Genomic DNA, 15,805 nt, shown 5'->3' on the forward strand with positions numbered 1-15,805 from the left:
CTGCCTCCCCCCTCCACCCCCCCACATTCCCCCCATGACAGTGGGGACTGAGGGCCCCGAGCAGAAGGGCAAGGCCAGCTTTGCTGGCCTCGCCCCCCTGTTCTGGCACATGGGGCTGGACATGGCGGGGGAGGGAGGGCACAAAGGGCTGGAGGCAGATCCAGCCTTGCCGCAGCATCCAACAGATGCAAAAGGAAAAAAGCCACAATGACAAAAAAACACAACACTGGCCCTAGCCCTGCTCCTTGGAGGCAGAGGGGGACAGCAGGGATGGAGCCGCCATGTCAACAGGGATTGAGGGCCAGAGGCAGAGCAGCAGCAGCATGTGCTCTGCCCCGGCCCCCTGGTCATACTTGATGGGCAATTGGCTAGTAAACTTACAAACTTCTCATTGTTTTCCTTTCTTTTTCAGAGATAAGTTGTTTCCGGCATTTGGCTTTGGAGCTCAGGTTCCTCCAAACTTCCAGGTAGGCATCTCAGAATTCGGGCAACAACTTTTGTGCATGTCAGCATCTTATTAAATGATTGTAACTGTTCTCTCTTCCAGATATCTCATGAATTTGCCTTGAACTTTAATCCCAACAACCCCTATTGTGAGGGTAAACATTTCTTTTAATTGATAATATTTCTTTAACAGAATGACTGAAGGTTAGTTTTATGTTTTCCTTTTCGTAACAAAAACCAGAAGTGGGACAACAGTCCTCCTCTTTTTGCAACAAGTCTGTTAAAACAAGCTACATGAGTCAAAAGGCATGTTGGCAGCGTATTTACTAGGTGGGATTGCAACATGGGTACCTGTTCTAACTTTAATCGAATTTGGGCACCAGTAGCAATGAAGATTTTGCTGTGGGTTGTCAAAGGCTGCTGGTAACCCTGGTTAAACACTTGGGTTCCAAGTCCATGCTGAAATCTGTGCACTTGCATCTTCACTGTTCTTGTTAGCCATGCTAGGTAGATTAAAGAAAAAGGCACACATGTGTACCTGCGTTGCAGTCATGCTTTCTGAATGCACTGTAGAGTAATCCTAGCTGGACATCTGCCAGAATTGTTAGGGCTCTCAGTTTATGGATATGGGTAGTTGATATTCAGAATACTTAAATGTTCATGCCTTAAAAATATTGATGCTATTTTCTCTGTTCCCTAAAGTTGTTAACAGTAGCTTGTTTCTGAGCTCCTGTTAATACTTATTCTTTATTTTAAATGGATTATAAATGTCTTAGAATAGAGACTTTCTAAGCAACATGTCCTACCATAATACTAAAGCATTTTTTCTCTCTTGTTTGAAATTAACAGAAAACTAACCTTTGGGAGGTTCACTCTTAGAATCCAGGTTTATGTTCCTAGAGCAAATACTGTTGCCCATTAGGTTTCTACAGTCTCTTTCCTTGCAGATCTCAAGGCTGTCCCCTTCAAGCTGACATTGCACCTGCACAATTTAAGCTAGGGTGGCAGACAGCAGGAAACTAAACTGATACAAGCAAGGAATAATCTGGTGGAAACATACCTACCTGAGTGTCTACATTGCTTCCATACATCTGCACTTAAAATCTGATTTTAGTTAAATTGATATACATTTATTGTAATAGTAAGGTCATACGGGTTTGCATAAATCACATCATGATGGTGGCCACCCTACCAATGTATCTTGCTCAAAAACTTCCCTTATATCATAAAGTCACAGGAACTGCATTGTTTGGGGGGAAAAATGAAGACTGTAGGAAGGGAAGAATCTGCCATGCACCGTTCTTTTTCTCTGCAGATTCCCAGTGGCTATGCTTAATAGCACATTACATACTCAATACTACCCTGCCACGCATAGCACTGTCTGCTATTTTATAATCTGTCCATTATGGCTTTCTACATACAAATTAACTGTTAATGTATCCTTTGTACATGTTGTTATGTTTGTGAAAGAATTAGCAAGATACTTGAAATATAAAACTTTTTGTGGTAAGTCAGATATTCTTGTTGTACAGGTGTCCAAGGAATTGTGGATGCTTATCGGCAGGCACTGCCTCAGATCCAACTATATGGACCAACAAATTTCTCTCCTATTATAAACCATGTGGCAAGATTTGCAGCTCAAGCAGCACAACAAAGGATAGCTGCTGTGAGTCCATGGACTTTCATTTGTTTGACATTTTCAGTTTCCCTTTATGAAAGTGCAGTAATTTCTCCTTAACTCAGGCCCTTCTAGTTTGCTATCCCCCTATGTGCTTACATCTCTGTAAATATTTCCTATGTGTCTTTGGCAACCTGGCTCTGCTTACTTCTGAGCAGGAGGTCTCTGTGACCCACATCAGCTTTTAGATGTGTCCTGTTCCACTAAGGTTGCTATAATCTTGCTACAGCCTTCCCTGGAGGTGCTACAGTTTGGCAAAGGATGACAGAATAACATAATGAAGTTGTCCTTTAAAAGTTTGCAAACACTTTTACAGTGAAAAACTATGTGTAATCACAGTTGGCATGACCAGGCTTGACCATGTGTCCTTCTATCATGATAGGCTGAATATATAAAAGCCTAAAGAGCAATGTTAGCAATTTATTAAAGAAGGACAGATAGAAAGTTTAGTTAGTTATTAAAGAAATAAAGATAGAAAGTTTAGAGACCAACTTAGTTGAATCAACTTAGTTAAATCATGAGCCATTCAGAGATATGGAACTCAATAAGGAATTATGTGAAAAGCACTAACTTTTTATACAAAGTTGAAAGAATTTCAAGAGCATGTAGGGACAAAATCAGAAAGGCCAAAGCACAAAATGAAATGCAACTAAACTAGCAAGGGACATAGAGGGTAATAAGAAAGTACTCTTTAACTAAGAGGAAGAGTAGTAAGAGGAAGACCAAGGAAAGAGTCGGCCAACTTACTTAGTGGGGGAAGGGAAAGTTAATAATCAATGATGAGAAAGTGGAAGTGTTGATGCCTCTTTTACTTTAGTCATCACAAAAAAGTTAAGGGTGATAAGCCGACTAGCACAATCAAAATCAACAACAAAGGGATAAAAATTCAGGCTAAAATAGGGAAGGAACAAATTATAAAAGTGTCTTTCAATTAGCTTGATCTGATCAATTTCATCTGAGAGGACTTTGGGATCTGGCTGAACCAACCTAAGAGATGCTAGCAATTCTGTCTGAAAACTTGTGGAGGATTCGTAGTGTTTCATAAGACTGTTTGCTTGTCTTTACAAAAAGAAAAAGGAATTCAAGGAATTATTCAAGCAGTCAGCCTTGGTCCCTGTCTATACTCGTCTCATGCTGCTACCAGACCATCCCAGCATATGCACATCTGCATGCTTCTGCTGGTTCTACTTATCTCTATTCAATGCTAGTACCACTAGGGCATGAAATGATCCCTGGAAAATCATAGAAATTAAGGACTGGAAGGGACATCAAAAGATTGTTGGGTCCAAACCCCTGCTCTGGGTAGGAATACTGCTGAGATCAAAGGATCCCAGAAAGTCTCCTCTTAAAGACTTTCAAGGTTGGGGCTGCACCACCTCCTTAGGAAATCTATTCCAGATTCTGGTGACCCTTACTGTAAAGAAGTTCTTCGGTGCATCCAACCTGAAACCATCCTCTAACAGTTTATGGCCATTGTTCCTTGTTGTCCCCTGGGGTGCCCTAGTGAATAGTTTTTCTCCCAGCTCCCAATATTCACCCCTTACATAACTATAGATGGCCACCAAGTCCCCTCTCAGTCTTCTCTTCCCCAAGCTGAACAGTCCCAGATCCCTCAGTCTTTCCTCACAAGGTTTGTCCTCCAGGCCCTTAATCCTTCTTGTGGCCCTTCTCTGGATCCTTTCAAGATTCTCCACGTCTTTTTTGAAGTGTGTCACCCAGAACTGAACACAGTATTCCAGCTGGGGTCTCACCAGCACTGAGTAGAGAGGAAATATCTCTTCCTTAGCTCTGCTCACAATGCATTGGCTAATGGGGGTACTTGGAACAGTCCTACGGCGTATGTGCGGGCGGTGGGGATGGAGCGCCACCACCTTCCAAGAGGAGGGCCAGGGCGGGGAAGCTCACATGTGGCAGCAGCCACCACCACCTACCAGCCTGGTGAACTTCTCTCCCCTGCAGAGGGGTGCTACTGCCCGCACCTCAGCTCAGTGAGCTTCCCTGCCCTGCCCCGTTCCTGCTCCTGGAAGGCGGCGGAGCTCCATCCCCTCCTGCCCGTGCTCCATCCCTGCCTCCCTGCTCCGCATCCGGCTGCATGCCACCCCACCCCACCTCACTCTACATACAGCCACCAGGGGTATTTTGATTTTAAAAGGTTGAAAACCCCTGGGCTAATGCATCTCAGTATGCTATTAGCTCTGTTGACTACAGTGTTACGCTCACAGCTCATGTTCATCCTGTGACTAACCATAACCCCAAGGTTCCTTTCGACCAGCGTGCTGGCCACAAGATCTCCTCCTAACCTATATTCATGTCGTGGGTTACTCCTCCCCAGATGAAGCACTCTGCATTGATCTTTATTGAACTGCATCTGGTTCTGCTCCACCTACCTTTCCAGTGTGTCCAGGTCCATTTGGATCTACAGCATATCCTCTAGTGTGACTGCTTTTTCCCATATCTTAGTTTCCTCTGCAGACTTGGCCAGCATGCTTTCCACATCCTCATCTAAATTGTTGATAAAGATGTTGAACAGCACAAAGCCAAGAATTAAACCCTGTAGGATGCCACTGGCCACACAGCTCTCCTTGTGGTAGCCTGCAAAAGGCATGCGAGTATCTTCACATACCTTCAGCCTGTGCTGGGCAATCCTGTGAGATGAAGAAAGTGAAAATCAAGAGTTTAATTCCCTTCTAAGATAGGATTCCAGCACCCCTAGATAGAGGTCCAAAGTATGAGTACTGTCAGTGTATCTATATGGCACAAGGCAGCATTGTGTAGAGATACCCAGTGCTAGCTTTGGAGCAGAAGCAGTGTTGTTGCATCAGCACAACCCAGCACCAGTAAGAGAAACTTTACTTGATTCAGTAGAGATGATGCTAAATGTCAGCTAAAAAAAAAGGAGTCTGCAGTTTCAGTGCAACTGCAGAGCTGAAGTTCTTTCAAAATGTTGTAGTGTAGATTAGCCTTCCTAATTCCCAGAAACACAATGGAACAAATAGTCAATAAACCTATCAGTTTATAAAAATTTAAAATATAATGATGTCATAAATTCCTGCTGACAGGGATTTGGCAAGAAAACAAACTAATGTAATTTTCTTCTATGACTGAACATGCCTTGGACATAAGAAAGAGCAGTGGATGTGAAGTATCTTGATTTTTAGTAAAGCTTTTGCTACTGTCTTGTGTGACATTCTCATAAACCAGCTAAGGAAATAGGATCTAGGTGAAACTACTCTGAGATATACAAATGTATGTTATATAAATAGTTGAAAAATCAGCGTATATAGGTAGTGTAACTGTCAAACTGGAGGATTTATCAAGTGAGTTTCCACAGGCACCTGTCCTGCATCTAGTACTGCTTAACATACTTTCATAAATTATTTGAATGATGGAATATACTACACTTATTAAATTTGTAGATAATGCCAATCTGGGTTGGGTGGTGAGCATTTTGGATTAGGATTCAAAATACTCCAGACATTCTGGAGGGATTATTTGAAATAAATATGATCCAGTTCAACAGGTGCAAGTCTACTACTTATAGTTTCATAGTTGTTAGGGGCTGGAAGGGACTTTACAGCTCATCAGGCCCAGACTCCCTGCACTTGAGCAGTAAAGACTGCTGGGATCAGATGACCCCAGCAAGATGGGCATCAAGATGCTTTTTGAAGATCACCAGGGTGGGTGACTGTACCACCGCTGGAGGGAGCCTGTTCCAAACCCTCAGTACTTGACTTGTAAAGAAGTTTTTCTTTACGCCGAGTCTGAAGCAATCTTCAGTCAGTTTGTGCCCATTATTTCTTGTTCTCCCCTCCAGGGCCTTGGTGAACAGATGCTCCCCCAGGCCCTGATGTATGCCCTTGATATAGGCTGCCAGCAAGTCCCCTCTGAGTCTTCTCTTCTCCAGGCTGAACAGTCCCAAGTCTTTCGGCTTCCTTGTATGACCTGGTCTCTAGGCCTCTCATCATGTGAATTGCCCTCCTTTGGACTCTCTTGAGCTTCTCCACATCCTTCCTGAAGTGCAGAGCCCATAACTGGACACAGAACTCCAGCTGCGGTCTCACCAAGGCTGAGTAGAGAGGGAGGATGACATCCTTAACCTTGCTCAAGATGCCTCAGTAGATGCATGGCAGTGTTTAATTAGCTCTGTCAGCTACGGCATCGCATTGGTGGCTAATGTTCATTTTGTTATGTATCATGACACCTAGGTCTTCTTCAGATGTGGTGCTAGCAAGTATAGTACTGCCAAGCCTGTAAGTGTGTTGTGGATTATCTCTCCCCAGATGGAGCGCTTTACATTTCTCTGTATTAATCGACATCAGGTTGAGGTCTTCCTATCTCATGTGCCTGTCCAGGTCAGCCTGTATTGCCAGCCTGTCTTCAAGCATGATCATGCTCCCCCAATTTGGTGTTGTCAGCAAACTTTGCTAGTTTGCTTTTAATACCCGAATCCAAATCATTGATAAACATGTTGAAAAGTACTAGTCTGAGTACTGAACCCTGAGAGATGCCACTGATCGCCCTGCGCCATGATGACTCAGTTCCATCAATCAATACTCCCTGGATCCTACTGTGGAGTCGGTTACCTAGCCACCAGACCATAAAGTAGAGGCCGCATTTTCCCAATTTTTTCATGAGGACTTCATGGGAGACCAGGTCAAAGGCCTTTTTGAAGTTCAGGTATATGACATCAACTTCATTTCCCCTATCCAGGTGGCAAGTAACCTGATCATAGAAGGAAATGAGGTTGGTCTGGCACGACCTGCCTGTGATGAAGCCATGTTGGCTATCCTTCAGAATACTGCCTTCTGCTAACCTGTTTGTAATGGATTCTTTGATAATTTTCTCCAGGATTTTACCAGGGATTGAGGTCAAACTGATTGGCCTGTAATTTCCTAGGTCCTCCTTTCTGCCTTTCTTAAAGATGGGCACCAAATAGGCCTTCTTCCAGTCTTCTGGGACCTCTCCTGAGTGCCACAAGTCTTCAAATAACTTTGTCATTGTGCGACCAATGGCATCAGCCAGTTCTTTTAGCAACCCCGGGTGTAGTTCATCTGGTTCTGCTGACTTGCAGATATTTAACCTTTGTAGGTGCTCCCCCACAAGATCTATACCAACTGTGGGGAGGTTGGTCACCCCCACCATGATCCTGCATCTTGTCAAGCAAGCTAACACCCTTGGATTGGTAGAATACCAGCGTGAAGTATTCATTCAGGAGTTTGGTCCTGAGCATCAGTTATCAGCCGTCCCATTTCACTCATCAGGGGCACAAGTACCTAAGGGTACTTAGGTAGTACTTAAGCACAAATACAAAGTGAGGAATGACTGCCTGGACAGCAGTTATGCAGAAAAAGATCTGGAGAATTATACTAGATCACAAATGGAATGGGTTAACTATGTCTCAGAAAAGTGTAAACAAAAGTGTTATATGTTCAACATCAAAGTAGTCTCTCTGCTCGCATCCAGTTTTGGGTGCTGCACTTCAAGAGGGATGTGGATAACCTTGAGAGGGTCTAGAGGAGGGCCACTCATATGGTTAAGGGCCTGCAGATAAGGCCCTATGAGGAGAGACTGAGGAACCTGGAACTCTTCAGCCTCTGTAAGAGAAGGCGGAGAGGGGATTTTGTGGCCATTTACAAACTCATCAGTGGGGGGAAGCAGCAAGAAATAGGAGATGTTGTGTTTACCAGGGCGCCCTTCGGAATAACCAGGAACAATGGCCACAAACTGACAGAGAGATTTAGGCTGGACATCAGGAAGAACTTCTCTACAGAAAGGGTTGCCAGAATCTGGAATAGTCTTCCAAGGGAGGTAGTGCTCTCCCCTACCTAGGGGGTCTTTAAGAGGAGACGGGACAAGCACCTGGAGATGGGACAAGCACCTGCATCCTCCCCTTCTTGAAAATAGAGACCACATTGTCCCTTTTCCAGTCCTCTTGGACCTGACCTGAGCACCATGAGTGCTCAAACAGCCATGCCAGTGGCTCTGCTATGACACTGGCTAATTCCTTCAGCACCCTTAGATGAAGATCATGCGGGCCTGCTGACTTAAACACATTCAACCCCTCTAAGTGTCCCTTTACTAGGTCAGTGCTGACCATTGGTGAGCTAGTGTTCCCCCTGTGCCTATATATAATGTAATTGGGAGATTTATCTTGATCTGTGTTCAGGAACACAGAGCCAAAAAACCTATTGAGGAGCTCAGCCTTGTCCCTTCTATCTGTCACCAATTGCCTTAGCCTGTTCTGCGGGGGTTCTATGTTACCCTGTGCCTTCTTTTTGCTCCCTATATACCTGAAGGAGGACTTTGCTGTCTTCAATTTTTGTTGCCAGCCTGAGTTCCATTGCTGCTTTGGCCTTCCTAACTGACTCGCACTTGCAGGGAGTCAAGGAGGTATACTCCTTGGTAGCTACCCTTTGCTTCCACAGCCTGTATGCCTCTTTTCTTGCTCCTAGGCTTTCCTGGATTTTCCTGTTTAGCCAAGAGGGTTTCTTGGCCCCTTTGCCCCCTTTTGTGTGCAATGGGATTGTCTCCTTCTTTGCCCAAAGGATTGCTCCCTTGAGGAACAACCACCCTTCCTGAACTCCCATCTCGCCAATGCTCTTGATCTTCAATGCCTTACTAACTAATCTGAGCACATTAAAGTTAGCATTTCTGAAGTCTAGCACTCCTGCCCTGCTGGTTACTTTTCCCCACCCTACACCGGATAGTGAACTCAATCAATTGATGGTCATTATCCCCTAGGTTACCTTGTACCTGCAGATCCCCCACCAGGTCATCACCTTGTTCATGTACTCTTCCTCTAAAGCCTTTAGGCCCCACAAGCCAGACGAGTGGCACAGAGCTAGTTTGCAGGCTAGATAAGGCTTTACATTGCCTCTGCCCAGCCCCAGATAGTGAGATCAGGTCCTGGTGCTCTGTGCTGCCCTACCCAGCCACACACTGTGCACCACTCATCATGCACTGCACTAGGATTGGGCCCTGGGGCCCCACACCACCTTGCATACAGGGTTTGGGCCCCATGCTGTCCCTCCACTCCCAGGATTGGGCCTGCCCTGCCCTGCCCTGCATGCCTAATCTAGCACACAGGGCCAGTCTATCCAGTTCATAGGGCTCCCTACAGTTCTGCAAATTTGGCAGCAGGAGAGCAGCCACCACTCCCCTGATATCAAATTTTCAGACCCTTGGGAAGCCCTGCTGGCTGGATGACATGGTTCCAAGAGCTGTATCTGGCCTGTAGGCCACAGGTGGAGCACCCCTACTTTATCGCATCTAGTACTTGTCACAGTCAGAGACAGACCTTTTTGTCATACACTGGCAGTGTACCTAGGACCACCAGGAAATACAAGCCCCCCAGTGGCAGAGTAATGGAAAAGTAGAGTTGGAAGGGACCTTAGTAGGTCATCTAGTGTAACTCTTGTGCTTGAGGCAGGATCATCCCTGTCCTCCTGGTCTGGATTGCTGAGTTTTTATACTCTCCCAGCAATCTGCATTGGGCAGGGAGATGGGAGTTGAGGTGGAGCTCCTGGGCTTCTGACTATTTTTCTTGTTACAGACATAGCTCCTCTTGGACGATTACTGACCAATCACTTATCCAACCTCTGGTGATTGAGATTCCACAGCTTCCTTAGGCAGTCTAATCCACTGCCTGACTGTTCTAACAGTGAAGAGGTTTTTCCTGATAACTAGACTTTGTGGCAACTTCAGACCATTGGTCTTTATTCTGCTCCCTGCAACAGTAGAGAAAAGGTGTTTTCCCTCATCTTTAAAACAAAGTAAATATGGTAGTTCTTTTGTTCTTTTATGTAATAATAGCCATAGCAAGCAAAACAGCATCCAGTATCAGGTTTTGCAGCCCACTTGCTTGCTGTCATGGTACATTACTGGCATGGTCTCAACTACTTGGTCACAAGGTAGAGTTCTTTATAAACATCTTTGAACTAAGCTTCAAAATCCCTTCCTGAAATATTATGTTAATGCTACCTTTATGGGAGATTTGAGGTACAAAAAGAAAAATAACTTCCAGGGGATCACATAGTGAAAAACAAAATTAGGAATATAACTTAGTTCATATAATGCTTGATCCTCTGCATTATTCACAAAACTAACTGCTTTCCCTTCTGATAGGAAGAGACTTCACTTCACCTAATATTTGGATTAAATTTGCTGATCGCATGATTTAATATTTTGCAGCAATATTTCATCCTGTTGATCATCACAGATGGGGAGATCACCGATCTGGATGAAACGAGGCAAGCAATTGTTAGCGCCTCCAAGCTGCCTATGTCTGTTATTATTGTTGGAGTTGGCAATGCTGATTTCAAAGCCATGGAATTCCTTGATGGCGACAATGGTGTTTTAAGGTCCTTGACAAATGAACCAGTTGCACGAGACATTGTTCAGTTTGTGCCTTTCAGACAGTTCAAAAATGTAAGTTACCTTTTCTTTTAATGTTTTAAGAAGAAAACCTAACCTGTTAATTCTTGGCCTACTCTATACAGTTATTACAGATTTGATCCAAGAGAAAGCATTTGTCTAGGAAACCTATTAATCATATGATTAATGCATAAAGCAGGTAACCTTTTTACAGAAAGTGGGCCTCCATATTACTCTTGCAGCTGTTCCTTTTGCATGAAGTACACCCACATGGGAGATTATATCAATACAGTTGCATCTGCTTGAATTAGTACCTTAAGTTATACCGACAAATTTATCCTGTTAGTCTAGTCTTTACATACAAAACAGGAGGATTTGCCATCAAGCCATTCTAGATATCAGCTTGTTGCTTGTTTCTCTCTTCCTGAAGTGAATATTAGCATTTACTCGCAATTTAACAAAAAGATTTGAGACAGAGAGACTTCCACAGGGCAAGACCAAAAAAGACTGCAGCTGTTTACCCTAGAGAGGGACAAATAAGAGGACATGTGACAAAAACATAGAATAACAAAGAGGATTATAGGGAGGATTGGCTAGGTATGTCTGTTTGTTCTCTTTCAAAATACAAGAACAAGTAGTCAGTAAATGAAACTGAAAGGCAGAAAAATTATTAGTGAAAAAGGAATTTTTTTTCCATAGAACATAGCATGTGGTTTTCACTGCTACAAGATATAGGGCCAGAGTTGAGGCAGGATTTAAATAGACTGAGACATTTATTTACCATATTTCTCAGTGGAGTGGTCAACATTGTATATAAGTCGACCCCATTTTTCTGATCCAAAAAGTTAGGTCAACTTAAACACCAGATCTATGAAACTCCTAACTTTTTGGATCAGAAATATGAGGTCAACTTATACCAGGCCTTGTGCGCCCTCACTGCAGGCCAGGCACCTGGAGAGTGAACACGTGCAGTAGCACCACTTGCAGGGGACAGGGCTGGGCTCAGCATTCAGCTGGTGTGGCCCAGGCAGTGCCACTCTCGATGGAGCCAGGCTCAGCATTTGGCTGGCGTGGCCCCATCCCCTACGAGTGGTGCTGCCTGGGCCATGTCAGCTGAGCACCAACCCTGGAGCTGCTCGCTGGGGATGGGATTGCACCAGACTGAGCCCAGTGCCACTCACAGGGGACAGAGCCTGGCTTGGTGATCAGTGGTGTGGCTCAGGCACTGCCATTTGCAGGGGATGGGGCTGGGCTCAGCACCTGGCTAAGCAGCATCTCCATGGTGATGGCAAGGCCAACAGGTCATGCTCAGGCTAGGCCCAGGTCCCATGGTCTCCAGCAATAGGGATGCTGTCAGTAAGTGAAGAAGGTTCGGTTGGGTCAAGTCAGGGCTGGGCTTAGGTGATGCTGGGGTGGGGGTCAAAAGTATTGATATGGTGTATAAGTCGAGGTAGAAATTTAAAGGTAAATATTTTGGTTCCAAACCTCAACTTATACAGTGTGAAGTACGGTATCTGGATAACAAGAATATCCAGATTGCTATATGGAGGAGCGGGTGGGAGGGACAAAAAATGGAGATAATGGAAAAGATGCCCTGAGGTAAGCCACCAGCTGAATCTGAATGGCAAAAAAGAAACTTCCCCAGCTGCAGGATTTCCAGTACCTCTTTTTCAAACTCTGGTGCTAGATGTAAGAGAGGGAACATTGACCAGATAGAATGGGCTGGAAGGAACCTCAGAAGGATATCTAGTCCAACCCCTTGCTCGAGGCAGGACTGTCCCTGACTAAACCAACCTAGCCGAGTGCTTGTCTAACTAACGTGCTTTTAAAAACTTCCAAGAATAAAGATTCTTAGGGTAGCCTGTTCCAATGCTTAGCCAGGATCAGAGTGAGAAAATTCTTCTAACGTCTAACTTAATTTTCCCCTGCTGCAATTTGAGACCATTGCTCCTATTCCTGTCTCCCATGGCTACAAAGAATAGTCTATCTATTGCCATCTTTCTAAACACCCTTCAGGTATTTGAAGATTGTAACCGATTTCCCCCCTCTCTTCTCCAGATTATATAATGGCATTTCTTTCAGCCTTGCCTTGTAAGTCATGTTTCCCAGATCTCTAATCATATTTGTTGTCCTCCTGGACTTTTTCTAATTTGTCCACATCTTTCTGGAAATCTGATACCCAAAACTGAACACACTACTCCAGCAGAGGTCTCACCAGTGCTAAATAGAGCAGAAGGACCACTTCAAAATATGGATGAACCACAGTCTGATTGATTCTGGTGATTTCTGGGCTCCTTATCAAAGTTTTAGTTCTTTCAACAAACAATTCACTGGTAGAGAAAGTAAATACATGCTCCTAAATGTATCTAAAGTGTCCTTATGCATTCTATTGATAGTGCTGTAGTCATTTTTCAGAATTCCTTTAGTCCCTAGTAATTCATGGGAATTGAAGCTGGAGACACTGGGATATGGGCCCTTCCTTGTATTAAGGGAATGATGTATAAATGAGCCACTTAAGTACTGTAACATTGGTTTATTTACACTGCCCTCTCTCCACAGGCTCCTCAGGAAGCTCTTTCCCAGACAGTCCTGGCTGAAGTTCCTAAGCAGTTGGTGTCCTATTACAAGATGCAGGGATGGGCCCCTGTAAAGCTACCTGAAGCAAAGAAAGAATAAATTAGACCATACTCATTGTGTACTTCCCCCCCAAACTGGGAGAATATCTCTGCATATATTTTTTTCTCTATCACTTCTGATCTGTGTCTGTTTTATATCCTTGGCTTTCTGTGTATGTTAGGAGTGAAAAATATAAATATGAAAAAAATGCAACTGCTGGCAGGTTTTTAGCAGAAGAATGAGTTAATGAAAGTAAGTTATTGCAATAGAAATAGCAAAACTGACCTCCATATTGCAAGAATAACACAAAAACAGGTTAGTTTCATTGCTTGGTGTAAGCCTGATTTCAAACCTCCCATGGCAACAGTAGGCAACCTTTTCAGTCTGCGGGCTGGAATGACCCAGCTTGGGTAGAAGGGAGAAGGTGGGTGCTAGGACCCTGCTGCTACTTCCTACTACAGCACAGGGGAAGCGCCCCCAAACCTGCTGAATGCCACCAAGGCTCTATGTTTGCAGACTGGATCCAATGGCTTTGCAGGTTAGATCTGGCTCAAGGATCATAGGTTGCCAACCCCTGCCATATGGTGTGTCCGTCTGCCAAAAACTGCCATCCAAGTAACATTTTTTTTTCTATGATGAGTGTAAGGAACACAAGTTTCCATGGAATATGGCAAGATCATGTTTGCCAATATGCAACACTTACTGCACTTCATCGTGCTAGACCGGGGGTTGTCAACCTTTCAGAATCAATGGGCCAAAACAATGGCAGCTTGGTCCAAAGCAGGCTGGTGCTTTGGAACCATCTGCTGCAGCAGCACATGTGAACCCTGCCTCACTGTAGAGTTGCTGATTATATCTAGGCTGTGTAGACTGGGTAAAATCGCTTACCAGGCTGAATCCAACTTGCAGGTTGTAGGTTGCCAATCCCTGTTCTAGACAGTTTCTTTTCTGTCAGATTAACTTAAGTGAGACCCTTTTATATCAATTTACATCCAAGTTGCTTGTTGCCTGGATTATCAGGCAAAAACTAACAATTTTTATTGCAACTTTATAAAGTATTACTAGTATAGCTTGTTTGTTTTTTTTAAAAGAGATTATATTTTAGTTACCAGATTTTGCAAGAATAACCTCTATTATATTTTCTTTTTTACAATAATTACTTCTATGTGCCTTTTTTGCATGAAGCTTTTGTTATGAACTAAAAAAAAAAATCATACTTTATTCCATGGTTCATAGCCACTTTTGAGCAATAGGAGCTGAAAGAATAAATGTCTCTCTCCTCAATTCAGCAATTACAAACATTAAAAATGCTAAATGTACCTGAAATATTTCCTACTGTCATTTTTTCAGTTCAGGATTACCACAGAGGTAGCAGACAGGATCCAGACTATTAAGAGGTGGTCCTACTATGAAGTAGTTGGCAAAACTACATTAAACGCATGATAATCCCACAGGGCTGTGTAGCCTTGGTAGAGGTTTATTGAAGGCTGCACAGAAATAGGGGACTATATTAGGTTTGGTTTAAACTTGATACCTTAACTGAGGATAACCTCTTAAATATTGTAAATTGCATATTTTGGGGGAATTGATTTGCTGCACTTAGCAAATCATGTAATGCTTCTGCCATAATAGTCATTATGGAGCATTGATAATAAAATGAGTTTATTATAAAACATAAAGTGTGCCAAAATAGCATGAATGTCTATTTTAAAAAATGTAAATAAGATTAATAAAAAACAGTCACAACAAGAACCAGCACTGAGGAAATTTTCTCTTAGGACAGGGGCAGGCAAAATACAGCCCACGAGCTGAATCCAGCCCACCAGCCCATTCTATCCAGCCTGCGGGTCTCCTAAAAAAATTAGTAAATTAAGGTTTATTTGCTTCTGGCTGCCTGTCAAAGATGATGGGAGCTAGAGGCAGTAGGACCCAGGAGGAGCCAGCAGGACCAAGCAGCCCATCCCTGCCCTACCCTACCCCACCCTACCCACTGCCTTCTTGCCCCTGCACTGCTCCAATGGCTCCCAGTTGCATCACCAGACCAGGGAGTACAGGGCACGCTGGGGGTGGGGGGGGGCTTTGTAGGGAGGGGCAGCATGCATGTGTATGGGTGTAGGGAGGGGCAGCGTGTGTGAGTATGTGTTCATACGGTGAGTCCCACATCCACACCCCACCATACACATGCACCCATGCCCCTCACTGCTATACACACAGACACCTGCACTCCCTCATACCCCCCAGCACATACCCCCCACAAACTCCGTATCTACCTACACCCCACATATTCACACACATACCCACATGCTCCCTCACCCCACACCCACACCACCTGACACAGACACACCCCACATACCCACACAACCACAGCCCCTCACAAAGCTATATCTACCCACCATGCAGCCCACCCCACTACAATATACAAGAGTAACACTTCATTTTAAGCTATTATGCAATCACTTCTATGCACACTACACAAATGTATGTAAACCAGGACAAAAATATTTTTTTTAATTAATTAATGAATGTAGATGTTCACATTTTTTAGAATATAATTTGGTATTTTTCTGGTTCCAAGATGGCAAAACCCCTTGCTAAAAGGAGTACTTCCAGGGGCAAAGGGAGGGACTTCTGGTGGCAAAAATTAGAGGTTAGGGGGTGGGACTTCCGGCCACAAGACGGCAACCAGGGAGTGAG

General features: G+C 44.0%; 2 protein-coding genes across 6 annotated transcripts in view; both read left to right on the forward strand.

Annotated features, from left to right (window-relative positions):
• The window catches only part of CPNE1 (copine 1), a 106,775-nt gene extending 92,338 nt beyond the window's left edge, over positions 1-14,437 (forward strand). For 3 of the 5 annotated variants that reach the window (XM_019510996.1, XM_019510997.1, XM_019510995.1), the window contains 5 exons: positions 413-467; positions 548-599; positions 1,977-2,110; positions 10,313-10,549; positions 13,055-14,437. In XM_019510996.1, coding sequence (XP_019366541.1) covers positions 413-467; positions 548-599; positions 1,977-2,110; positions 10,313-10,549; positions 13,055-13,171 — 595 coding nt within the window. In that variant the 3' untranslated portion in view covers positions 13,172-14,437. The remainder of the gene's footprint in view (positions 1-412; positions 468-547; positions 600-1,976; positions 2,111-10,312; positions 10,550-13,054) is intronic. The other 2 variants (XM_019510999.1, XM_019510998.1) reach the window with 2 other exon arrangements.
• Positions 1-15,805, forward strand: part of LOC109293192 (smoothelin-like protein 2) — a 69,946-nt gene that overhangs the window by 14,936 nt on the left and 39,205 nt on the right. The gene's annotated exons all lie outside the window — the stretch shown is intronic.

The sequence above is a fragment of the Gavialis gangeticus genome, unplaced genomic scaffold, assembly GCF_001723915.1.
Source record: "Gavialis gangeticus isolate Ggan-Ray unplaced genomic scaffold, GavGan_comp1, whole genome shotgun sequence".
Classification (NCBI taxonomy): domain Eukaryota; kingdom Metazoa; phylum Chordata; order Crocodylia; family Gavialidae; genus Gavialis; species Gavialis gangeticus.